The sequence below is a fragment of the Lissotriton vulgaris genome, chromosome 9 (genome assembly GCF_964263255.1).
Source record: "Lissotriton vulgaris chromosome 9, aLisVul1.2, whole genome shotgun sequence".
Classification (NCBI taxonomy): Eukaryota; Metazoa; Chordata; class Amphibia; order Caudata; family Salamandridae; genus Lissotriton; species Lissotriton vulgaris.
In genome coordinates, this window is record NC_141697.1 from 941391775 (window position 1) to 941416892 (window position 25118).

The following is a 25118-nucleotide window of genomic DNA, read 5'->3' on the forward strand; positions in this document are numbered from 1 at the left end:
AACCCGGATCAGGAACCTCACCCTCTCGTCGTGCAGAACACTCTCCGCCTCGTGGCGTGGAGGCTCTCAGGAGACGCTGGCGCTCCCGGGCCTTTCGGGGTCGGCTGAGCACTTGCTCTCCAAAGCATGGGCCGACAGTACGTCCGAAGCGTTACAGATCCGCTTGGCTTAAGTGGATGCGTTGGTGTTTACGAAGGGATCTGGATCCCGTGGTCGCAGGCCTTGTTCCCGTGCTGAATTTCCTGGCGCATTTGGCCGACAAGGGTCTAGCGTATAGGACGATCAATGCTATACGGTCGGCGATTTCTGCGGGCCATGATAACATCGATGGCCACCCGGTAGGGGAACATCCTTTTGTGTGTCGGCTTCTGCGGGCTGTTCGCCTCGCACTGCCGCCAGAACCCAGGTACTCCGTCCTTTGGGACGTTAATTTGGTTCTGAATTTGTTCCTGTCGTGGCCAGCCAATTCTTATCTGTCTCTTAAGGAGCTGTCGGCGAAGTTAGCCATGTTGTTATGTCTGGTTTCTTGTAGGCGCGTCTCGGACGTGCGCGCGCTGGATGTCTCTGCACGCATTTTTTCCCCGGATGGGGTTACTTTCACCGTGGGCCGGCGTACTAAGACGTCGTCGCGTTCCATTTCTTATCCAGCCTTTACTGACACTCCTAAGTTGTGTGTCGTGCAATGCCTCAAAGCATATGAGGACCTGACCTTGGATCTGCGCCCTCCGGGCGAGCGTCAGTTGTTGATTGCCCTGCGGAAGCCACACAAAGCTGTCTCCTCCCCTACTATTGCTCGGTGGGTGCGATGGGTCATGCAGGAAGCAGGCATCAATACTTCTCTCTTTGGAGCACACTCCGCCAGGGGGGCCATGGCCTCTAAGGCATTCTCGGTGGGTGCTCGTCTGGAGGACCTAATGCGCGCAGCGGATTGGTCCTCGGATTCCACCTTCAAGAGGTTTTATTTTAAGCCGGTGGTGGATTTGGCTCAGTTGGTGGTAAGTAAGCTTTAAACTAGCATAATCTGAAGCCTCCGGTCCTGACATAGAATCGAAATTTGCCTAGCTTACGTAACGGTAAGTTTCAATTCTATTAAGGACACGGAGGCGAGGATTATCCCACCCGGGCCACAGTGGTGTCTCTACCCACCCGTATGGCGGTAAGTAAAGCGTTTTCCTTTACATTGTCAGTACTGTGTTCTTCACTGAATGCTCCTCGCCTTGTTGTCGCATTCCTGGGCCACCTCGCTGACGCTGTTCCTTTTTTGACAGGCAACGACGGTGCTAAGCAGGACCAATGAGGCTCAAGCGTGATCTGCGCGAAGAAAGAGGAGGAAGATGATGAGTAGTCCGGTTATATAGTGATGATGGACAGAGTAAAAGGACTATGGACTATTGTTACGCAAGAGACTCTTGGGAGTTGTTGTTTATTTTTTTGTTGAACATTACGTTAATGCTTTATGTTTAAAGCATTTTTGTTCTTATTATATCTTTTCCTAAGCTGCTGTGGAGTCTTTATGTTAATAAAGCGAAGGAAGATATAGCATAATCCTCGCCTCCGTGTCCTTAATAGAATTGAAACTTACCGTTACGTAAGCTAGGCAAATTTCGATTCATATTTATGAAAAATGTCAGTCCTACAAAAGAACAGGACTGTTAAGCCTTCAAAGTAGAACAGCCACTCTTCTTTACAGCAGTGACCATAGCAGCAACAAAGTGGTATCAAGTGCATTTGTCTCGCTGACCCCAGCTGTAGGAGGGCCGCACATAGCTCTGAAGAGTGAACAACTAATATCATTATCTAGTGGACAATATCAAATCACTCCCATGAGATAACTGGTTTGGATTTCAACTGCTCAATCTAAGTCTCGCCTGCAGGAGAACACAACTACACTATTGCCTAGTACTCATTCCTGATCTTACCATTAGGAGAAGACTACATCTCTAGCCCATAACAATCACCTGCAGGAGGACTCTACCTCTATCACTCACAGTAACAACTTTAAATCACCTTTTAGGTGGATACTACATATCCAGCACCCAATAACTTCCTCAAATTTCAGTTGTAGCACCCTGCAGCTCTAGTAATCACTAATCAGTTCAGATCTCACCTGCAGGAGGACACTACCAAGATCATTATTTTTAAAATTTGGAAAAATCAATAGTCCTTGCTGTTGAAACTTTTTTGTAAACTAATCAAACTAAGTGTTTCTTCAGTGCCTAAATAGTATTTTGCTTTTGTTACTCTTTAATTGGTCCACCACACTGCATGTGAATATGCGGGTGCCCAGCCTCCGGAACACACACACACACAAAATACTAAACCCTCAGGATGTGTGTGATTCCCCTTTTTGGGGTGCTGGGGATATAATTCTAGCAATCACCGTTCCACCTTGTTTTGTGTCGGTGATTGGACTTATCTCTAGGAAGCAAGAACGAAAGAGTGAAAACTAACTGGAAGAAAAGGGGGCTGCAGTAAAGTGAAAGGGGCGAGTGTAAGGAACTGCTGTGAGGAGAAAAAGATAATACATTGAAAAGGAGGGGGGGTACAAAAAAGTTACCATCGGGGTTGGTGCACTCCAGGATACAGGCATTAATTCACCTCCGGGTCCGGACAGAGGAGCCCCCTAATATAAGTGCCTATTCCGAACCGACCAATCTACTATGTTGTCCTTTAATCCCAACGAATGTGAAAGTGAAGGGAGCTACCCCATCCTCGCTTCCATCTTTTGGATTGGCGCTTCATACACTGAGGTGAAGGAAACAAATTCTTGGTTATGGAAAATACATAAGAACATTAATAGTTTTGAAGGCATCCTTGATGGTGTGGTGGCTTTGGAATGCCTGGGATTAGTTTTGAGCTAGATGTTCATGATGACTGTTTGAAGAAATAGGGGGTTTTGGGCGAACAAGGTGAATTTAGCAGTTGGAGGTGGGGAGGGGGGGGTTGCTGTTGTCATAAGGATTCAAAACTCTGGCATTGGTTTCTTTGTTCTCTGCTTTGGTGAACACATTGCAGTACTGTACCGAGCAATTATGTTCAACGTCGCTCTATGATAAACAGTAAAGACACTGGCAAAGAGTTGGGCAGTGGGTATGAAGATAGTTTGTGTTGTCACAGAGGGAAGGCTAGAAGATGTTGAAGAGAAGGTGGTTGATCAGAGCATTGATTCAGGTCACTATTTATATCCTGTTGGATGGAGACCTAGGCAATGTTGATTGATGTGGGAGCCGGAAGAGGATAGCAGGGATAGGTTATTGATGGAAAGTAGGTCTTGGACCTTGGATGTATTTTTGGTACCTAAATGAGTTAAATGACTGCAGTAAGATGTCACAAACGTGAGCAGTCTGGGGAATTTCAAAAGGGGCCTAACTCATTTGAAACCAGACCACAATGATATGGAAAGCCCTGCTTCAAGAATTGATTCAACCTTCACATGAAGAAAACTTGACATGCTTATAGCTCGAATGACTTCTAAGAATGATCTGATACCAGTGAACACCTTTAGAGCTGGTGATATGTTGGGAGTTGTTAAAACTGGAAAGTTTGTTCTTTTTCTTAGATCCCTGTATCAAATTACCGTTGGCTATGTTAATTTTATCTCGAAGATGAGTTGGCAGGTAGGGCAGGTTTTTGGTAGAGTGTGAGCTGTTCAGTTTTTTTAACTGGTTTCCTTTCTGTTCTGTACCTGGAATAGATAAAACCAATACAATTATTTGTAAACTTCCAAGATGTCGAAATGCTAAATACCAAGATTTGGTTAAGTGACAGGTCCCCTGGGTAGAGGGATTTGGGCAAGGGGTCATGGGCCAGTGTTCAACAGTATAATGGGCAGTCTTTGTGGTATTAGATAAAATTCAAGTGCACGTCAAATAACTGTGGATTTTGTGCCTAAATTAGAAGCAGGGATAGGCAAGTCATTTATGATGCGGATATTCTGTAGTTCACAGCATACCTGCAACATCCGTAATAACAATCCACAGCATACGGATCGTAATTTTTCAAAAAATGGACTTGAGGAACGGCACAGATCGTTCATGAGATTTTCGAAAGAGCACACACGACGACATATCGAGAATATTCGGGTATCAGTGAACTAACGTATTGGATGCCATTCAAGTACGACCTATCTACGCTGAAGCATTGTGTGGGTTGCAATTATCACCACACATGAAATGGATCAGAACCAGAGATTTTAGAGCCTTGAAAAAGTTGGGGGTTTATATTTCCACTATGGCGACGAATCACATGTTAGCTGGCTAAGAACCTGTATGAACTAAAATGAAACAGAAGAAAAAGAAATAAAGGAGCATAGAACCTCAGTGCCATGCCTTTTGCATGATTAAGTGGACTGACATATGCTACTGCTGTCGCTTTTTTGAAAAATTACGATACATGTGCTGGGGTTTGTCATTACGCATATTTGTAGCTCAGGCCACAAGATTTGAGGAGGCTGGTGGGTCTCTCTACCCTGCAGCACCGTTGAGGCAATAGAGTTCCTGAGCGATTTAGTGACTTCACCCTTGTAGCGCCAAGATCCCTATATAGCATACCTCCGGCCATTTGCTCAATACCTGCAACATCCCATTGCAGAAACTAAAGAAGTCACATGTATCTGGAGGACAGAATACAAGTACGCATGAGGTATATCTTGACTATGAAACAGAGCTGAAGGGTTGTACTAGGATGAAATGTATGACTTGAGTGAGAAGAATGCCAGTGTGAACATTAAATGGCCCACAATAAAGTATGTTAGTCAAGTTTGCAGTTCAATGGCTTGTTAGGCCTCACCTGTATGGTCAAAGACCTATTGTCTCCAGTTCATTAAAATATACACATATAGTGGACTTTGGGTCAGTCCATTGCGGTGAACAACCTTTACAACGCAACTTTTACCACGCAGTGCCTTTACGACGCAACTTTTACAACGCAAACCATTACAAAGCAAACCATTACAACGCATTGCGCTGGGGGCGCTCTAGGATAGGGAATAGATTTAATTTACTATCCAACACCTTCCCTAGTGTCCACGGGGACTGGAGTTGGAATAGTAAATTAAATAATTCACTATCCAACACCCAAAAGCACTATGCGTTGTAATGGTATGCGATGTAAAAACCGCATTGTAAAGGCATGCGTGGTAAAAGTATGCGTTGTAATGTCATACATCCGTCCATTGCATATCATTGGTTGGCTTTTTTGTCCGTTTCATTTGCTGCTTTTTATTTAGTGGCTTTCCTTCCTCTTTTTGTGTTTGTCCCTTCCTTGGAGCCTGGTTTCTTTTCCATCTTTGGATAACTTGCATCCTTTCACTGCTCCACGCAGGAAGCTTCTTTCTTCTTTTGCCTTCAGAATGTCCCGAAAGTGCATTTGAGTTCTTGCTTTTTACCTAATCCGTAGCTTTTTTGAAGTTCCAGATGCTAGAAGTCAGCCACTTTCATGTATATTTTGTAATCTTATATCTAGTTTGGCGCCCGCCATCTTGGAATGCTACCATATCCCCCACCCCCCTCCCCCCCAAAAAGGTTTACTGCTTTCTGATGAATGAGCATGCTGCTTTGCCAGGGCTTGTTTTTCTTTCATAGTCAGTGGGGTTAAGGCGAGGGCAGGACTTTGATAGGCTCTGGCTCTGGATGGTGACCCCTGGTGCCATGGCTCTCTGCTTCTATACATTTCTTTCTTACTATCAAACCCAAGTTTCTTTTTCCTCAGCACAGCACAACGGTAACCCAGCAAGCAGCTTATAGTCGTCTGTCCATATTAGTGAACACGTGAATAATTTATTGCTCATTTTATTTGCCAGGAACCCCTCAGAACATCATTGATTAAGCCAAAGATCCAAACAACAAATTATTTTAAGATGAAGGATTTTGCAACCCTTCATCTATCCTTTCAAGCACTTCACCAGTTTGTAGAAAAGGCCGGACATTTGCCACGTCCCAGGTCACAGGTAAGACACTCCCTTTCTCTTTCTGTGTGTGAGATGTCTTCCTTGTCACGTTTAAAGAGTGTTTTAGCACCGGACACCTCCTACATAGTGGGTAAACCACAGCCTTACTTCGGGCAAGCACTGTCAGTCCCGGCCCGAGAAAAAATCACTTACATGAGACTTCTTGCATTGCCCATCGTGGACTTTACCCAAGCCTGGGCCTGGCAGGACAATTTAGCCACATGTCGACTTTGTAATTACCATTGTGAATCCTGGCTCCATCTGCTGTGCTGTTGCCCTAAGTTAGCCAGTGAGAGGCACCGACTAGTTCATCCAATTTGCAGAGCCCATGGTCTTGTACGATGCAGTGAAGTCTCTGACTTGTGTTTCTCTGCTCAAACAGCTCAAACAGTAGCGCGGCTGGGGAAATTTATAGAATTAATCCGAGCCGCCTTGATGCAGAATATAGAGTTACTGAAAGAAACCAGTCGGCTAGCAAGCAAGAGAGACCGTGACAAAATGTTTCTTTAAGTCTAATACATTTGGACTTTACAGCCAGTGTTGATATTAATTTTAAGATTTTATGTTCTTCCAGTTTGTAATAACATGCGTAGGATTTTAACTCTATTCTTTTTAATAATGACAGTATATTGTAACGATTTTAAGTAATTGAACAATAAAACGTAATACATTTCTTTGTTGTGATTGGTGTATGTGTTCAAAAACTACCCACAATAAATTTCAAAGTGTAAATATAAGTTTATTCCATTCAACTTTGGTATCTGATTTACTAGTTTCTCAGATTTGGCGCCAGGTATATGTCGGTGTAGTGACTGCTCAGTCTTCCTCATCAGGTTTAACCAGTTTTTAGCAATATGGAAATTGATGATTATTCATTGAGTTCTTAACTATCTGTGTTGTTAATGAGGATTTTCCAGAAAGTATTTGGTTTATTAGAGCAATAAGGGATTCACCGTTGGTCAGTTGTTTCTGCTCCTATTTATAGGACCGTTCACAAGCTCAGGTTTTTATGTGGAGGGTTGGTGTTGTGGGACATTAATACAGTGGTGGTTTGAGTTACGACACTTAGGGCCAGATGTACGACCATTCACTTTTGCGAGTCGTAAATTGCGTCGAAATGCTACTCGCAATTTGTGACTCGCAAAAGTGAATGTACAACAGTGTCTCAGACACTGTTTGCAATTCCCAATGGGGTCGCAAATTGGATGCCTTTTCAATATTCATGAGGAAAGCGCAATTTGCGACCCCATTGGGAATAGCTAGCACTCCCAGGGATGGCGGCCTGCTGGGGTCAGCAGACCACCATGTCTGTGATTGCTTTAAAGAAAGCAGAATAAAAAAAAAGCCTGTTTTCCTTAAAGGAAAACGGGATGCATTTAAAAAAAGAAAAATTAAACTGTCTGCTCTTAAAAAATATTTTCGCACACATTCACAAAGGGGAAGGGGTCCCCTGGGCACACCTTCCCATTTGCGAGTGGTTTACCACCTACTTGAAGTAGGTAGTAAACTGAGAGTAAACTGAGTAGTAGACTGAGAGTGTTTTGCGACCGCAAAACAATTGTACATTGCATTGAGACTCGCTATTAGGAATGGTCGATCTACCGTTTGCCCCCGTTTTTTTCAGGGTACCTTATAATGCTAGGGCTGTCTCTTAATTCTTAAGGACCCCAGTCTGTGATTGAACATGATACTTTCTGGTTGTATGCAAATCTATATGTTTTTTTCAGTTGGGTAGTTTTTCTTAGTGCTCACCGCCCCTCTTTGAGGTAGAGCATCATCCCATGATGTGTATGACTAAGAAATCGTCTGCAAGTTTACATAATACTTCAGAGTATTGATTGTGGTCTTCACAGGTAGATGCTGAGACACTTCTAGAGCTGACCCAAAAGATTAATGCTGAGGCCTCTGAAGAAGTCCACCAGGACCCATTGAATGAGAAGTTGGTGCGGACATTTGCCTATGTGTGTGCTGGAGACCTGAGCCCTATCAACGCTTTTATTGGTGGAGTTGCCGCTCAGGAGGTGATGAAGGTAAGGATTTATTTTTTCCACTAAATTTGTTACCTATTTTCTAGAAATAGTTTGTTAGTAAGGTGTTTTTTCTTAATATGTGAGCCCTAGGCTGCATTTTCTGCAGCTCCCTGTAGAGGTTTGCTCTTATCTGCTGTCCTACTCACAATCATTACTATCTGCTCTTTTTTGTCTTTTGGGAAGGCCTCTGTAAGCACTTCCTCGCCCCATAGTCTCTGCTTACTTACCACACTTTCTTCTGCTCACTCCAAGTCTCCTTCCTTGCTTGCACTTTTGTTTGCTCTTCTAGTCTGTCAAAACTCAAATCCCACTCATCCACTTCCTCCATCTGTCATTCCTCCATTCTGTGTCTCCTCTGCTGTTGGCTTTGTGCTTCAGTATAAAAACTCAGATTGTCTTCTGTTTCAAAACTAACTTTAATTCCATTCTGCTGTCAACACTCAGTTGTCTGCTCACCTGCCCGTTCCCTACCCACTCTGTTCCCAATAATTTTCCTGTTCTATCCCAGCCTGCGTGTCGCACACCTCCAGATGCGCTCAACAGAGGCCTTCTGCTCTGGGAGCGTTGCCACTCTTCCTGCACAATGGATTCATCATTTGAATACATGCAGCTCCAGTACTCACTGGTCAGCCATGAGGGCCGGCTCCCCCCGATCCGCAAACTTCCAGTCATTGAGCAGCAACAAGTGAGCCACACAGTAATACAATTGCAGATCCGGGAGGGCAATACCCCCATCCACCTTGACGCCTCATCAAAATCCCAAGAGCTATCCTCGTGGTGTCCCCATCCCAGAGCAGTACCTGAACCTCCGCCGCTCAACAAAAAACAGTCCGGGATCTCGAGCAATTCATTTTTGCACCACGTAAAGGAACTTAGGGAGATACATCATGCCTACTCAACAAGGGCAACTGCAGCCAGTGCTCTGCATCCCGACGAAAGTTCTTCTGTGTCCGGCCTGCATTCCTATCATAGAACATATTACAGTCCTCAGTCACCTAGACTCCCAGATAAGTACACCCGAGGTCGGACCACACCAACTGCTGATGCCAATCAACAACCGGGGGCCAACGAAAACCGGGGACGCTAGGAACTCAGCCCAGTTAAAAGTGATGCCAGAGAAGAACCTGAAAATGTTCTGGATGTCCCTTACCCTCAGCAACGAGTGGTCTAAATCCACCAGGCAGAGCAAGACATTGTCTGCTAACACGGAGATCACATCCTCCCAATTCCCATCTTAGTGAAGACCCCACAGCAAAGCGTCCTGCTGAACCCAAGCCTGCAACAGATTGATCACTACCGCAAAGAGCAGCAGGGAAAGTAGACAGTCCCGCTGGGTGTTTCCTGTCCCAATTCAAATCCTCCAAATGTAAAACATTCAACCTCACCCTTGCCACTGGTCTGTGGTACAAAAGCCTCACCTACGCCCGATACACAAGTCCAAAGCTCATACAGTCGAGGTGGCCAGCAGATAGGGCCACTCCAGGAGTCAAATGCCTTCTTGCTGTCCAAAGCCAAGAGAAGTGTCTGTTCCAGTATCCTGATCCACCTGGCCAGACAGCCAAAGAGTCCCCAGAGATTGTGATGCATAGATCTATGTGGTATGAACCGTGCTTGATCCAAAGCCACCATTCCATCTATCACTTGCGATAGGCGGTTAGCCAAGACTTTAGCAAGCAGCTTAGTTTCCAGCGAAGGGAAATCGCCTATACTAGGCACAGTCCTTCTGGTGCTTCCTGGGTTTGTGGATCAATACAACCTGCACCTGCCAAAGATCCTATGGGAGCACCCCCCCGTGACTGAGCCTCGCAGAATAGAACATGCAGAGGCTTTCTCACCTTTCTCTTCACACACTTAAAGAACTCCGGAGGGAGGCCATTAGGACCCGGGGCGTTCCCACATTTGATTTGGGCCAAGACTTCGGCAATTTCTCTCTCAGTGAAATCAACCTCAAGCAAATTCCAAGCCTCCTTTCTGAGGCTAGGCATAGGGAGACTGTGCACAAACCCCTGCATACTGTCTACCGCCTCCCATGAGAGACAGGAATTATAAAGAATGCTAAGATAATGAGCAAAGGTCAGGGATATTGCTGCAGGCATCTCCGCCCTCTCCACCCATGGCATACAGACCACTCCGGTCCAATGTTGGCCCTCCTCCTTCCTAGCCAACCCCGCCAGCAGCTTCTCTGCCTTATTTCCCATCTCAAAGAGCCTGCTTTGCTGCACCTAGTAAAGTTTCATCGCTTTCTGGTGGATCAGCCGCACATAGTCCTCCCTCAGCTGAGCTCTGGGTCTGGCCGCTCCACTTAATCTTCGTTCCCGTCCGACAGTTCCCTCTCCAACTCTAGCACCTTTCAGTGTCTCTTCCTATTCTACTCCACCACATCCGCGATTAGCCGTTCTGGACCACTGTCTTATATGCCTCTGAGAATACCGTCTCAGAGGACACCAAACCCTCATTCTCCTGGAAGTACTGGCCCAACACCTCCAAAATGTGGCAGGTAGTTTCCCCGTCTGTCAGCTCCCATGGGTCTAAACGCCAGCCAGAGCTGGAACGGGGCCTGGGAGTCCACAACTCCGCAACAATAGGGGAATGATCCAAAACGCCCTTTGTCAAGTAGGCGGTATTTCTGTACCCTGAAACGTTGGGTCCTAGGAGCCAGAAAATTATTGAGGTGTGCCAGTGAGCATGAGGCATTGTGCTGCATACGAGAACTGCTGGTCCCATGGGTATGTTGTCTGCCAAAGGTCCTCCAACCCCAAGGCTCCCAAAAAAGAGTGAAGTCTTGTGTCATCCTTAGGTGCCCCCACCGTCTGCACCAGGCAAGTAAACATAAATAAATAAAACTAATTTTGTTGCGTGTACTGCATCCCCAAATGCGATGCAGTGCGCGCAACAAAATTCGTTTTATTTATTTATATGTTTACTTACCTGTAAAGCTCCGTAATCCATAGATTACTACCCCCTACCCTGCCCCGCTCCCTCCACACATCACCGCCCGGCAGGTACTCCCACTACCAACCGCGGCTGCACACACACACTTACCTGCAAAATAATACCACACAAAAAAATTATTTTTCATTTTTGTGATAAAAGGCATTAAAAAAATTGTTGTAAAAGACTTTTGTAGTAAAGGCATTTTCGTAGTTTAGCCTTCATTGTTGAGGTTGTTCCTTCCACTTCTTACGGAATCAGGCACTTCACCGCCCACTCTGCACGTGAGCTCCAGATTTTGTGCTTGCGCTCCCTTTTCCCTTCCTCTGGGTTGGAACGTCTCCGACTTTCTGTGTGATCCTCTTCGCTCCTTACTGGACATGATTCATCGTTTCCCGCTTCTTTTCGTGCTGCGGACCCAAGCCCTGAATTTTCTCACCTTCTCTCTGTCGTTGCCCTTTTTCTCTTCAGTATTCCCCTCTGCTTTTTTTTTTGCTCTCCCTTCTCTTTCTCCTATACTACCTCTCATGCTCCATCTCACTCCTCAGGCATGCTCCGGAAAGTTTACACCGCTAAAGCAGTGGATGTACTACGACAGCCTGGAGTGCTTGCCTGAGGACACTGTGCTGACCGAAGAAGCCTGCGCCCCAGTGAGTATTAATCGATGCTATGCTATTGCCTATTACTAGGGTGGGAAGCTTATACTGCCAGAAGGCAGACTCAAAATACTTAAACTCACTTTTAATACCTAGAGTACGGGGAGTAGCCACATAACTGTTATCTTACTGTGTATTTGTGATGGTCCAGGATGGTACTGTGGCACAGTTAGGCCTCAGAATTTCTAGCTCCTCCTTATAAACTTCCTTTTCACATAAATACAAGAGTGTAAAGTTTACCATAGCTTCAGGAAATTACTTAAAACTAGGACTGGGCGGATTTTAAGTAATCGCATTATGCAAATCTCTGCGAAACGGTAGAAATCTCTGTGAACATGCAGAAATTCTGCAAACAAGCCGAATTGCTTGCTCGCAATGCTTTTTTACTGTTCACAATCACCGTTTGCGTGCTCGGGGCAAAATATCTCGCGAACACACATTTTGAGAACACGAACAAGCAGAAATATCGTGAAGTTTTGGAACGCAGAATTTTGGGCTATTTCACGTTCTACACAGAAGGCGAAATTACCCAAATTCCGCAAATTCCGCGAGCGGAAATTACCGCCCAGGCCTACTTAAAACTGAACTCTTTTAGTATTGTAGCCACCTTCCTGTGTTTTCTCTGCTGTGCTGCGATACCCCTCTAGCGTGATTCATGCACATTACAAATTAATTTAACATAACATAACAGAAGAAGACAGCAGTGCCAGTGTGCTCTAAATAGAAAAGTGTATTTTGTTAATATTTTTATTATTTTGAGCCATTTGTTAAGCACGTACACCTTATCACACCTGTTTAAGGCGCTTGTGGGATAGTAGAGGGGAGTTAAACTTTGTTCCTGGTGCTGAGGTTACCACTCTGATTATGTGAGTAGCCAGAAGTGAGCCATGGTGTGAACTCAGGATGTGTGACAGTCCGGCCCTGGCCATAGGCAGTCTGAAACAGGCAGGATTTTAGGCCATTAAGTGAAGGTTCAAAATCTTTGTGTCTTCGGTGTAGGCGGAGGGAGTTTCAAAGGCTTGAGACTGGAAAGTAGACCATCTTCCTGTCTGAACTGCCTGTATTTGGCAATTTGGATGGTAAACAGGCTCATTGATGCCAATGTTTAGGCATCTAGTCGGCTTGTGTTTTGGGAGGATCTTGCCTTTGTGGTGAGTGGAGTTACTGAAAGGCGTGGTTTCAACTTGTTCCACTACTTTATCGTTAATCAGCGCAGGGCCTTCAGTGCTGAGTAATGTAGTCTGAGTGGTCCAGGCTAAGGATGGGTATTGCAGTATCATTCTGAGCCAGATGTAGATACCATTGGAAAAAGTCCAGCCTGAGTGTAGCCACCGACGGGACCAGAGCTATCCTAGGTGGGAGGTCTAGCAAGTGGGGTGGGGTGGGGGTAATCCCTTTAGTAGTTGTGGGTGGTGGAAGATGCTTTAGATTATGTCTTTGAAGTGGGAGCTCAAGGTCAGCTTAAACCCAGAAAAAAATCCTTGGTTTCACATGTTTTGCATTAGCTCAGGGTAGACCCAATTGATGTGGGACATCTTAAACAGTCCATATACCCAATTCCTTTTGTTTTTATTGCATAGAAGTAGAAAAATCTTACAGAAAGCTAGTAAGGCGAAGAAACCTTGTATAGAGCAATAACAAATAGAAGAAATAAAGTGGCTTGGTGCAAAGTGCAAATTTCGAGTAAAGCAAACTATCAGCATTCACAGTTTTTCATCCAAGAGACCGTAAAGAAAAATTCATTATACATTGGTTGGTACTAGGATGCAGGTGTATCTACATAGACCTCCCAGTATCGGGCAAGTAAAGAAATGTACAGTCCGATACAGGAAAAAAGTGGCACAAGTGTAAAGTGCGCCAAAATAAAGCTGCCTAGCAGCATTTGCAGTTTTGAATCAGAAGGAGCCAAAAATAGAGGTGCATCTGTGTTTATATTGACAGTTTTTTTTTTTTGTGAAAACTTTTATTCGAAAAAGAAGGAGATACAAGCGCAGGCCCACAACCACCATGGCCGGCCGCAAAGACAATCAATGAGAGCAGGAGAAACTTAGGCCAATCAATAATCAGGATATTACAAGGTACACCAGGCGTGACTGTGAGACTCACAACACAGGATATGAGGTTTTCATTTTTAAATTTTAGAAGAAGAGTAGGGGCTGCAACAACAAGGACATCACACCTTACATGAGAAATACACAAAAGAGACGAGGGGGGCGTACCCCATTTACAGTCGGAGATAGGCTGTGACTACAGCAACTATAAAATCTAGGCAGCCGCGGCGGTAAGACTGAACAATAAGCAACATTACAAAAAGCAACAGGTCGAGGTATCGCCCCAGAGAGCCCACCCCCAAGAACAGGGAAACAGAGGCTTGTTGAGACGCCAGAAAGAAAAAGGTGCAAGACCAAGAGACAGCCAACCCTACTAAAGAGGAAAGAACCCTCCCAAAGCCGGAAAAGAGCGATAGGGACCATAGAACAAAACAAACTAAAATAACAAACCCCCCCTGCACCCGCCACCCTGCACCCCTGTAATGGCTACGGCCTAACCCACTAACAGCGTGCCTGTCGCCCCGAAACTGCCCCACAGAAGGGAAAAAGTATAAGAAGTGGAGGAGGAGAGAAACAGACACACTCCCGGGCACCCGGTACCCCCCGCCGGCAGTGACCTTCCCGAGGCACAATAATAGTCAAACAAAGCAAGCATTCGGCATTATCACGGGAAGGATGGTCATCAACAAGAAACCCCCCATCCCACCCCAGGCCCGGTGAGATACTTGGTGCAATCCCGGCAAAAGTGAACTGAAGAATCATAGGAAAATAAAAGTCAACCCTGCAAATTTCACGGGGTGATCTATCGCCAAAGTCACAACTAATGTGATCAGAGGAAGCGTCTCAGGTAGTCCAAAGCAGTGGCGAGGGACAAAAGCAAAACAAAGTCATAATCAGCCCTGACCAGTGCGGATCCGTTCCGGAGCACGCACCAACCAAGCCACAGCCGACCAGAGGCAGACAAAGCATCCATGGCAGTCCGAGGCAATGAAGATGGAACAAAGTCCGGACACAAAATGGCGACCTCCGTTACACAGACGAGTTGGGATGAAGAAGAATGGCAGTCCCCTTCGACAGGACCCTGAGACTCGACATTGACGATCAGAACCTCCAGCGATGATATTCCATAGGTTAGGAAACGTGAAGGGAAGACCAGGCATTGTAGCGGGTAAAGGAGAAGTGAGACCGGCTCCCAGCAGAGCGAAGTCGAGCTGCCGCTCGGGCACCTTAAGATGGCGGGGCAAATCGCTCGACTGGACCGCGAACTGCTGTTCAGGTGTTGCGGCCTCAGTGGCCGGTCGCGAGCAGACATCATCCAGCTTTGCCGCCAGAGAGACATACGTGACGGTGAATTGTGAGCGGAGCGCCCCAAGCGCCGCCATTACGGAGCTCAATGGATGTGCGTCATCCATCCCCACCATCCCGGGGCCCAAGGGACGGAGGGGGACACAATCTCCAGCCCACATCGCCGGGCTCCGGGCACACATTCAGCGATATCAACAACAGGGGCGCCCCGAACTGGCACGCTCAACACAGTCACCGGCCGTGGGTGCAGCCCGTCAGCCCCCGGACCGGGAAACGAGGGTCAGGCAAACAACCCCCGGCCACGGTGCAGAAGGATCACAGCACGTCACGATGTCTCATCACCGGTATCATCCATCAACAAGGTCACAAGTCGAGAGTGGAAAGCATTATTCAGATCCGGAAGACCGTCCACAATCTTGGTCTCACAGCCGATGTTGATCAGTTCCCGCTCGGACAGTCCAGAAATAAAGGTCCCGGCAGCAGCACCAGGAGTAGGCCAAAGATGGGACACGACATAAGTCCGCCGCCGAACAAGGTAGGAAGTCCGGGACAACACCGTTGGCGTCAGGTGACCTTCATACATCCAGGCATGGGGCGTGGGTAGAGGATAAACAACAGGATAGACGAGCCGCCGGCGGAGGTCGGCGGAGCCGGGAGCTTATGCGGCCATCTTGAGTCGCGGCGTAGCTCCTCCCCCTATATTGACTGTTAAGACACATTTCCATTATGAGGGGAAGACCCAGAGGACAAATAAATTGAAAGAAAAAAAACCCAGATAAGGTGACTTAGTGCAAAGTGCAGATTTCAAGTAGGGTGAACTAGCAGAATCCACCGTTTTTATCCACAAAATCATATAGAAAAATCCATTGCACATCAATAAATACTAAAGTGCAGGTATGCCTAGATGGAACTCCCCATAACAGGCAAGTAAAGAAAAATGCAGTTAGATACAGCAAAAAGTGACATTAATGCTCAGGCCATCACAGAGCATGTGGTGGAGAGTTGTTGTCATGAGTAGTGCTCATGTATAGCAAACTGGGTGACTGTAGCAAGAGGCTATATCATTGGTGAGCTAAAAACCCTGGCTTTGATCTTTCTCACTGCCTGTATTTCAATTTCACATCTGGCAGAACCAGTAGGCAGGGCCATCCATTTATTTTTTGACTGACAAACAAAGAGATGAAAATGCAATACCTCAGTGGGGCCTCATATTTCTGCCACTCCCTTTGAGGCACAGCCCACCGCTTTTTGTGGCATCCTACATAGTAGCGGCGGGTGTCCGATAAAAATGGTGAGGCAGTAACAAACAAACAAAATAAACTCTTACCTGACACTCTGCGCTCTTCTCCTCACTGCTCTTCTGCTCCTCTGGGCACAGGCTCCCAGACTCCCCGACTCCCCTACTCCCCTGTGGCCAATCCCGACTCTGCTCTCACCATGAGAGCAGTGTCAGGATTGGGCGAAGTGCACTGGTTTTGCGCTCCATTGGGAGTTGGGATCCCTTGCCTGCTGGTCTCTCCACCCCGCAAGTCAGCTGAGTTGGAGAGAAGTGCGCATGACGATTTGTCCATTCTAGGACTTCGGCCAAACCAGCATGCGCACTGACAGTAGTGCCTAATACCCGGCCCCACCTGCTGCAGTGCTGTGTCCCTGCCCACAAGACTTGGATGGCTGAGAAATAAAATTATCATAATTTTAATTTTAATCTGCCTCTGCGCACAGGGGGGGCGCTGCTCCTTCACCATAGCGGAGGAGCCACTGCTGGTCCTACATATGGGGTTTCTGGCATGAGGCTAGAAGTACTCCTGTGGGACGTGTCTGCTTTGAACCTTTTGTGATAGAGGCTATTGAAACTATTCATTTTCCTCATCTCACTTCATGGGAATTGAATTCCCAGCTGAATTCTTTTTTATAAGACATCACTTTGCATAACATTGGTGGTCCTTGTTAAGCCACAGCTATGGGCACAGTGCCCAGAGCCACTCAAAACCTGTGAGTGTTCAGACTAAAATAATCCGTTTTTTGCCTCCCACCCCCCTAAAGGTACAGTAGATGCCACCGTTCAGGCTTCCACGCCTAACAACATATGACTGATGTGTTTCCAATGGGGTTAATTTGTGGACAGTCTACTGTATTGAACGGACATGTTGTAATAGTTTTTAACTCAGAAGTCACTCAAGTTACTGTAACCATGACCTTTTCACCCGACAGCGTCAGTGTCGTTATGATGGACAGATTGCTGTGTTTGGGCGTGACTTCCAGGAGAAGCTCGGGAAACAGAGGTACTTTCTGGTGAGTAAGAGGGGTTTTCATTCGGCAACTGTGGGTAATGGGGGGAGTGGTTTGAAGGAAATTAGTGACAAGATAGAAGATGCAAAGCACTGGATAAATAGAAACTAAGCAATGTTAGACACTGTTTTAAAAGGCAAATTGCCACCAACAATAGTGCCTGAGCACTGCGATTATTTACAGTGTCACTGTTGATTCCAATACATCAAGATCGCAGGGGTATGCAATTCCTAGTAAGTACGGATTTGTCTGCTTGGGTCAGTTAAGTTCCACAGAGTCTGCAAGGAGCATTACTCCGAAGGAACGAATGCCCTCACAGACCTAGATAGGTGTCGTGCTTCATCATTGGGCTTTTGCTCCACGTTGAGCCGGTCCTGCAAATCATACCCCTGTGATCTTGATTAGCTAATCGGAGCATGTATGCTGGACTTTTATGCACTCCGGGTCCCTCCCTCTTGATATATAGATTCCAATACATCACCTGCGTATAGTGGCCCATTTGATGTATGATTTAGCATAATTAATGATGCAACTTAAATAAATAGCCAAATGCATATGTGTCTACAAAATGTGCAACACCTTGTAAACTTTCCTTTAAGTCTACTGTTCAGCCTAGGATTGCTGGCTTCCTACCACACACCTGATGAGACTTCACCCATGTGAATAGAGCCAAGAGATTCCTCTTTACTACTGGTGTGAGCTGTGCAAGTGATGCTTTCTTATATCAAGTATAGGATTCCAGTTAGGGATATCTTCAATTTAGATTTGAAGGATGATTGGATTCGAGACACACTTTTTTTTTTTTTTTACATTTTCTATACCAATATTGTACAATTTTTGTGATGGTGCAAACTCTTCGTCCACATAAACTCGAATTTTAGAGTACGAGTCCTTCAATTTTTGTGATCCTTAATCGAGGTGGGAAAGAGAGAAAAGGTGCTGAGAAACTGGCTTGTGTGCACAAGTGTCATTTGCACATACGTTAACATAAAAATGTATATAGTAAAGTTTTTGTGAAGGCCCATTGACATTTGGTTTCCAGATTCAGAACTAAGAATTATTATCTTTTATTGTCCTGTCTTATTGTTTCTTGTAGTGCCTTGTGTCTCAAACAGCTGTATCAAAAAATATATTGACTAAATCAAAGGTGCGCTAGATCCGAATTTTATACGCTTGAGGATTCTAGTGCCTTGAACACTTAGACAAAAATGACTGCCTAAATTATGTCTTTTATATTTCCCACCGAACAGAATCATAATCTAGATTATTTCTTTTCTTTGTGATTGCTGTCGCTCAATATGTTTTTTATTTAGGTAAATTAATATTTCTCAATGCCTTGTTTACAGGCAAGCAGTAAATGGGCATCTGCCAAACAAATTGTCCAATCCACTTTCCTCTTAGGCGAAAAACTGAGTTTCCCATGGTGGCGCCTCCATTGGGGGGTTGGGCCATTAGGAATCCTGTAGCATCGCGCTACTAATAATCACAGACACCACTGGTAATTTGACTGGAGCTTTATTCTTTACATCCAGCGTCAACCCTGTCCCTACTCTAACTGCCCGCTGGCCGGTCCCGGCTCCTCCTGGCTCCGCCCTCCCAAGCACTAGACTGCACAGACCAATGCTACATCTCCCCCTTTCTTACCAAAATGAAATTAACTTCTACCACGTTTGCAATTGTCCACTCGGCCCCATGAGTCGGCAAACAGTCCGTTTGGGCCATAGGAGGGTGTCTCTATGCATGAACTCAGACTCAGTCCTGTCTTCAAGCATCAGCAAGGTCGAATCAGTGATGGGTCTGTCTCTGGTCGATCTTCCGATTGTCTCACCACAAACGACTTTGACTACGGGAACGCGTTCTTGAAAGCGTGAGATATCGTGCGGAAATGGCTTGTTCTCAAATTCCACAGGTATCACGGTTTCGTTCTGCTGTGTAACTACTGATATCTCGGCGTGGCAGTGGCAGTCCGTTCTCCATTGTGACACATGTTTTCCTGAGCATCCGCTTGTGAGTTCACTTCCTTTACCCATTCGGTCAGGGGCATCAATGCTCTCGTGCTCACGATCCTGCATGTTGGAGGATAGAGCACTGAGTGTCTTGGTTCGGTTGTGGGACTCATATGCAGATTTTATTGATCCTCTCGGCTCCCACCCGCATTTGCAGATGTTAAACTCATTGAGCACAGTGTTTTCAGATCCGATTGATTCTATCTGCTCCCATTTGCGTTTGTAAATGTTGAACTCTTCGAGCATGGGAGTATGGGCAAGTTCCGTTCTCGTCCCCTCTTGTCTCCGCGATGCAGACCCATCTTTGCCAACACACCTTGTCTCCTTGACGGAGTGATGAGACAGTCCTTTCCCACGCCAATGTGCAGTGCCCCATATGGCTGCCCCTTTTCTGACAACTCTTGGAGTCAGCCTCGCGAACCCCGTCAGGGGTGACGGTACCCTCCTCAAGTCCGGATATGACTGCGACAGACAGGACAAGTGCTTGACGGGGTAATCAAATGTTCCGAGACATCTGCGTGCAATATGCTGTTTTGGATGAGTGAAGTAGTCTCTGAGTTTAAGGTCCGTTCAGGTGATCGGTGCCATGGATGTTGTCGTGAACTTGATTCTGTTGGCCTCAGTGATTGTACTGACTTGTCCTCTGAATCAGAGAGATCTCTTGTTGCTTTTCTACGAGACCCTTCTTTCGAATGTGTGTGGACAGATGCACTTCTTAAACTGGTAGGCTGTGACAAACGACTCTCAGTTTTAGAGTTGTCTGTGGGACACTTCTTGGGGTATGTGTCTCGCCATGTCTTCCATGCTGTTTCAGTGAAGTGATCGTCTGAAAGCCAAGCGTGTATTTCTCTTGTTCGATCGCGAGGCTTTTCGTTGCTGCCCTTCTCGTATGATGTTGCTAATCTCCTCTCAGTTCCCTCACTTTCATGGGTGTCCTGAGTGTACTTGCCTCTCACTTTCTGGTGTCGGAGTGAATCACCCAGTTTTGTGAGGTCTCTTTCGTCTTCTGGCTCGCTGGGAGCCCTGATGTCTGTGTCCGGGGAGTGGTGTTTCCTACGACTGCATGTTTCTTCGGACTTGTCTGTGAAAGTCGGTGACCCGCAGATTGCTCAGGTGTGCTCGTGTACCGGCTCCCAGAGTTGACATGACTGGTCCGATATTCTATAGCTTGTCTTTTCTTCATGTTCGTTGAGTAGGCTGACATCGGTTCCATCCCTGTGAGCTATCTCACTTGACTCTTCTTCAGAATAGTTTGTGTCATTAGCTAAGTGACTCCTTGAAGTTGAATAACTCCCTGAGGTTGTGTCTTTGAGGCTGTCATGATTCTGGATCATCCCAGTCTTTTGTCTTCGCGTTGTTGACTCAGAGTGTTTTATGTCACTTTGCCTCTCCCACTGCCTTGTCTCTAGTCTACCTTCGCCCTTCCTTTTTCTGGTTTCAGTTGCCTCTTGAATCTTATGCTCAAACCTGAGGGAGATCTCCTTTCGCTTATCTTCTCTTCTTGCATTGATGTGCAACTCTCTTGACACTTCTCTTGTTTCGGCTCGCTCTCCAGCTTTGGCCCTCCTGACAATTTCCTTCAACGAGAATTGCCTTTGAAGTATCTTGCGCTGTGCGTCCGGTTCTGAACAGCTTTCAATCACCCGCAGGCGGATAGCTTCCTCATTTGTGAATGTGTTGAATTGACAGTATCGTACCAACTTGTGTAACCGCGTTGCAAAGTTTGATAAGGATTCTTTTGGTTCCCGCTGTGCTGCATTGAAAACAATGCGTTCATGATCGACATCTTCCTTTGTGATGAAATGAGCACATAACGCCTTTTTGAGTTTCGTATATGTTCCGGTATCCTTTGCTGAGAAGGTTCTGATCAGGCGTCGGCCTTCGTGACCCACCAATTGGAGTAGTAGTAGTAGACATTTACTATCTCTTTGCTCTCCGAGCACGTCCAGAAATGCATCCAGTGACTCCAGCCACCGGTTCCATTCTGGACCCAAACTCTGGTCGTTGGTCTGTGTCACTGGGGGTGGCACTCCAATGCAGGGGCTCGATGAATGTGTTTCCTCTTTCACCGACATGATGGTGGAATGTGCTGGCATGCCGATGTCACAGGACTGTTTCCTCCTTCCTTCTTGTTTTCTTTTGCTGACCCTTTTCGGCCGCTAGTCTTTGCTTGGTCGTCTCCTTTGAATTGTGGTAAGGTTCGCCACTCCCGGGTGAATACTGTATGTTGTCCGCCCTTGGCGCGACTGTCTTGGTATGCTTCTGTGAGTTGGATAAGGATTTCCTGAGGTCAACTGGCCACCATTCAGTTGCACCATACGTGACTCGTGGCTCTGCAAATTCCCGCTTTCTTTGGTGTTGCGTGCTACCTGCAGGTGGTCGGTGGTGCTTCCGCAGTGATACGTGGCAACGTTGTCAGTGTTCTTGCGTTTCGTTCCAAACTAATGCAGATTAACCAGTCACTTAGTTGACGAGAGAAGACTTCCTTTATATTTGTTTGCTCCTGCTTCTGGATCAGTTGTTTTCTTGACTTCTTCTGCTTTCGTAGCTATTTGTCTTCACGTGGTGCTGAAGTTTACTTTGGTACTTGTCTGGTACTTGTCCTTGCTCGTGCTTGCTTGTGTTGTTAGCTCGTGTTTTTGCTCGGGCTTGTTTCACCCTTTCCTTTGCATGTGCTTGTTCTCTTCACGTTTGTCAGTGTTTGCACATTTGCTTTTGCCAGTGCTTGGTTCTATACCTTTGCCGCTGATTGTTCCTTTAGACTTGTCAATGCCTGTCCTTGCAGTTCACTTACATTTGTCACTGCTTGTTTTCTGGGTCACTCTCTGCATTCACTCGTGCTTTTTTATATCTGTCCTCGTCTTTCCTGGTGCTTGTTTATGTTTCCTTATTACGTCTCTTGCGTTGGCTTGGGTTTGTTCTTATTATACTCCTTGCATTTGCTCGTGATCATTTGTGTCTACATATCGCTTCTATCTAGCTCTTGCATGTGTCTGCGCTTGATTGCTGATCTTGCTTTTGCATTGATCAAGGTTTGTTAGCTTGGCACTGCCTGACTCAAAGATGGCCGCTCTCAAGCTGCACAGGGTCTGTCCTTGTGGCCGCCTGACTTCAAAATGGCCACCATCCCTGACATCCCAGTTCACACAAGACTCTCTCTCTGTCCATTCAGACCCTGTCTGATTCAAAACAGGACTCACCGGCCGCCGGACCTAGGGACACCAGCACCTCTCCAGTTTTCCACACCTGTCCACAGCCAGCACGTTCAGGTAAGGTTGGGGTGGGCTCCCACCTTGCTTCTTTTCGCTTCGCGCTCACTCGGCGACAGCGCGCCGAAGCTCACGCATCGGGCGTGAGGTCCCGATGTCGGGGCGCACTCAAGTTCCGTTTCCCTGCGCTCGACAGCGCTTACCGGCTGGCCTTCTTGGGGGCAGCGCCCTCTTCCACAGCGATCCTCACCACTGCGGGGCGCTAGGCAGAGTCGGAGTGGGCTCCCGACTTCTGCTCTTTCAGGGCACGCCGATTCCCACGCATCACGCGTGAGTCACGTTTTGGCGCGAACGAGCGCTTCTCCTCCAGACGCTCTGGCGCTCGTTTTCCCGGTTCCTTCGTGCTCCCTTCGTCGTCTGGCTTGGGGAGAAGGTCACCTGCTGCTGGCCTCTTTCTTCAGGCGGCAGCTCCACACGGCAGCGTTCTCCTTTCCTCGACGCTGCATGGGACAGGGCACTCTCGTGGGATTCTGTGGGCAGTGGTCATGCCCATCCCACTCTCGTCGCCAGTTGTAGCATCGCGCTACTAATAATCACAGACACCACTGGTAGTTTGACTGGAGCTTTATTCTTTACATCCAGCGTCAACCCTGTCTCTACTCTAACTGCCCGCCGGCCGGTCCCGGCTCCTCCTGTTCCTCCTCCTGGCTCCGCCCTCCCAAGCACTAGACTGCACAGACCAATGCTACAAATCCCTTTATGGCATCCCCAGGCTGGAAAAGGGGCGTCCTTTCTGTCAGGGACACCAATGAAAACCATGGTGCTCAAGACAGGAAAATTACTCAAATGTCCTCCATGTTCTTTCAGAAAGATTCCAGCATGTGAGGGGCATTCATTATTTTATTCAAGATAACGGGCACCTACTTTCGGATTGTTACTCCAGGAATTACCCAGGAGAGAACATGTCTGCCATGCTACCATGGACCACTCTACCTCGAAATGGTTCCATCTGTGTACCCAGGAGTTTTTTTAGGTGAAAATAGTCAGCCTTAGTACAGATATCTATAAAGTAAGTGGCTTTGGGGCAAGGTATTTTGACTTGGGTCTAAGATTTAGGTCCATGTTTTAGGTCTAAATGATGTTCTTACACATTTTACCGCTGTGTGTGTAATGAAGGTGATTCTCAAATCGAAGTTTTATTCAAAATATACTACTTCTTTCCAATCTGTAGCCATTGACCTTTCTGTTCACATTTAAAAATGTCATATTCTTTGCAAAATTAAATCTTCCATTGATTATATACTTAAAAAGCTTCCCTGATTTCAGAATGAGTTAAAGCTTTTTCCGATCTAAAAAAATAGACATTTTCTCTCACCTAGACTAGGTGACATCGTCATCAGTAGAAAAGCTAATTTTTTCATAAAAAATGACCAATGTTAGCCAAAGGATACTTGGTCATCTGTTTGAAAACTGTATGCGAAGTGTGCCTTGCAAAAAAAGCCATACTAGGTACCTGCTCAGTGTACTTTTCATACAGTCTGTAATGTCACGTGGTGGACATTGCAAGTGCAACATATGCACCGTGAGTTGCCTCCGGTTTGACAGGTTCCCCCAGGACATTTTTTTTGTTTAAGTAGTCTCTTGAAAGTGAAAAATTACGCAAAATGTAAGTGGGAGAAAAACAAAAATGACCGATACATGCATATCACAATAAACAGGAATTAAATGAGATTAGGTTTGCATAATAAAAATGTTGTGCCTAATGCATAGTGATTCCATGTGGTGTCTGGTGATGTTAGCAAGCCATTAGCAAGTAGACTTCCTCTGGTCAATTCAATTAGTACCTGCCTCAGAGACTTGATGTGGCCTGAAAATCCATGTGGCAAATGCAAGCTTTAAAGTCCAAGGGAAGCAAGTTCCAGAGGGGGTTGTACAGAGTACCTTTTAATAATGTCTGCTTGCTTTCCAGGTCGGTGCCGGTGCTATTGGCTGTGAACTGCTGAAAAATTTTGCCTTGATGGGTCTGGCCGCCGGTAAAGGAGGGAACATCACCGTAACAGACATGGATTCCATTGAGCGGTCCAACTTGAACCGACAATTTTTATTCCGCGCCAGTGACGTCTCAGTAAGTGCCTTTCTTGATGTGAAACCAGCAAACTAGACTCCCCTGCCTAGGCATACCTGATCATCATGGCCCAAGAGATTTGATAGAGGATGGATTCAGATTCAGATTAACACATGAAATGTCAAGATGTATATATATGTATTGCTGCTTTTATGATTTTATGCTTTGAAAATCGAATAAAGCTAATCTGAATCTGATAGAGGATGGTGCCCCTAAACTTCAAGAAATGCCGCTCGAGCGCGAGTACCATGCTGCAGGTTGTCTTGTCATATCAGCCTTTTAGGAAACTAGGGGGCCTGCAGAGACACCCCTGTATTTGTATTTGCTGGGTTGACAGCACTGCTGTCGCCAGACAATTATGTGAGCATCCTTAGAGAGGAGCTTTGGTTCCGCCCACATGTTTGGGAGTCAGGAGAACATGTTTTGATTGGACATAAGTTGTGTGCTTCCACAAAAAAAGTGCTTGTCCTCCACACCTCAGTTGTGATCATTTTATTTATCCAGCTGCCTGAGTTTGAACTTTCAGAGGCACACGCATGAATGACATTGTAATGCTATTAAGGTTTCTT

The 25118-nt window shown here is 46.2% G+C and overlaps 1 protein-coding gene across 2 annotated transcripts in view; it reads left to right on the forward strand.

The window, feature by feature from the left end:
* Window positions 1–25118, forward strand: part of UBA7 (ubiquitin like modifier activating enzyme 7) — a 1262833-nt gene that overhangs the window by 92555 nt on the left and 1145160 nt on the right. For both annotated transcript variants that reach the window (XM_086938795.1, XM_086938796.1), the window contains exons 9-13: window positions 5801–5947; window positions 7801–7977; window positions 11457–11558; window positions 17132–17212; window positions 24394–24549. In XM_086938795.1, the coding sequence (XP_086794921.1) occupies window positions 5801–5947; window positions 7801–7977; window positions 11457–11558; window positions 17132–17212; window positions 24394–24549 (663 nt within the window). The remainder of the gene's footprint in view (window positions 1–5800; window positions 5948–7800; window positions 7978–11456; window positions 11559–17131; window positions 17213–24393; window positions 24550–25118) is intronic.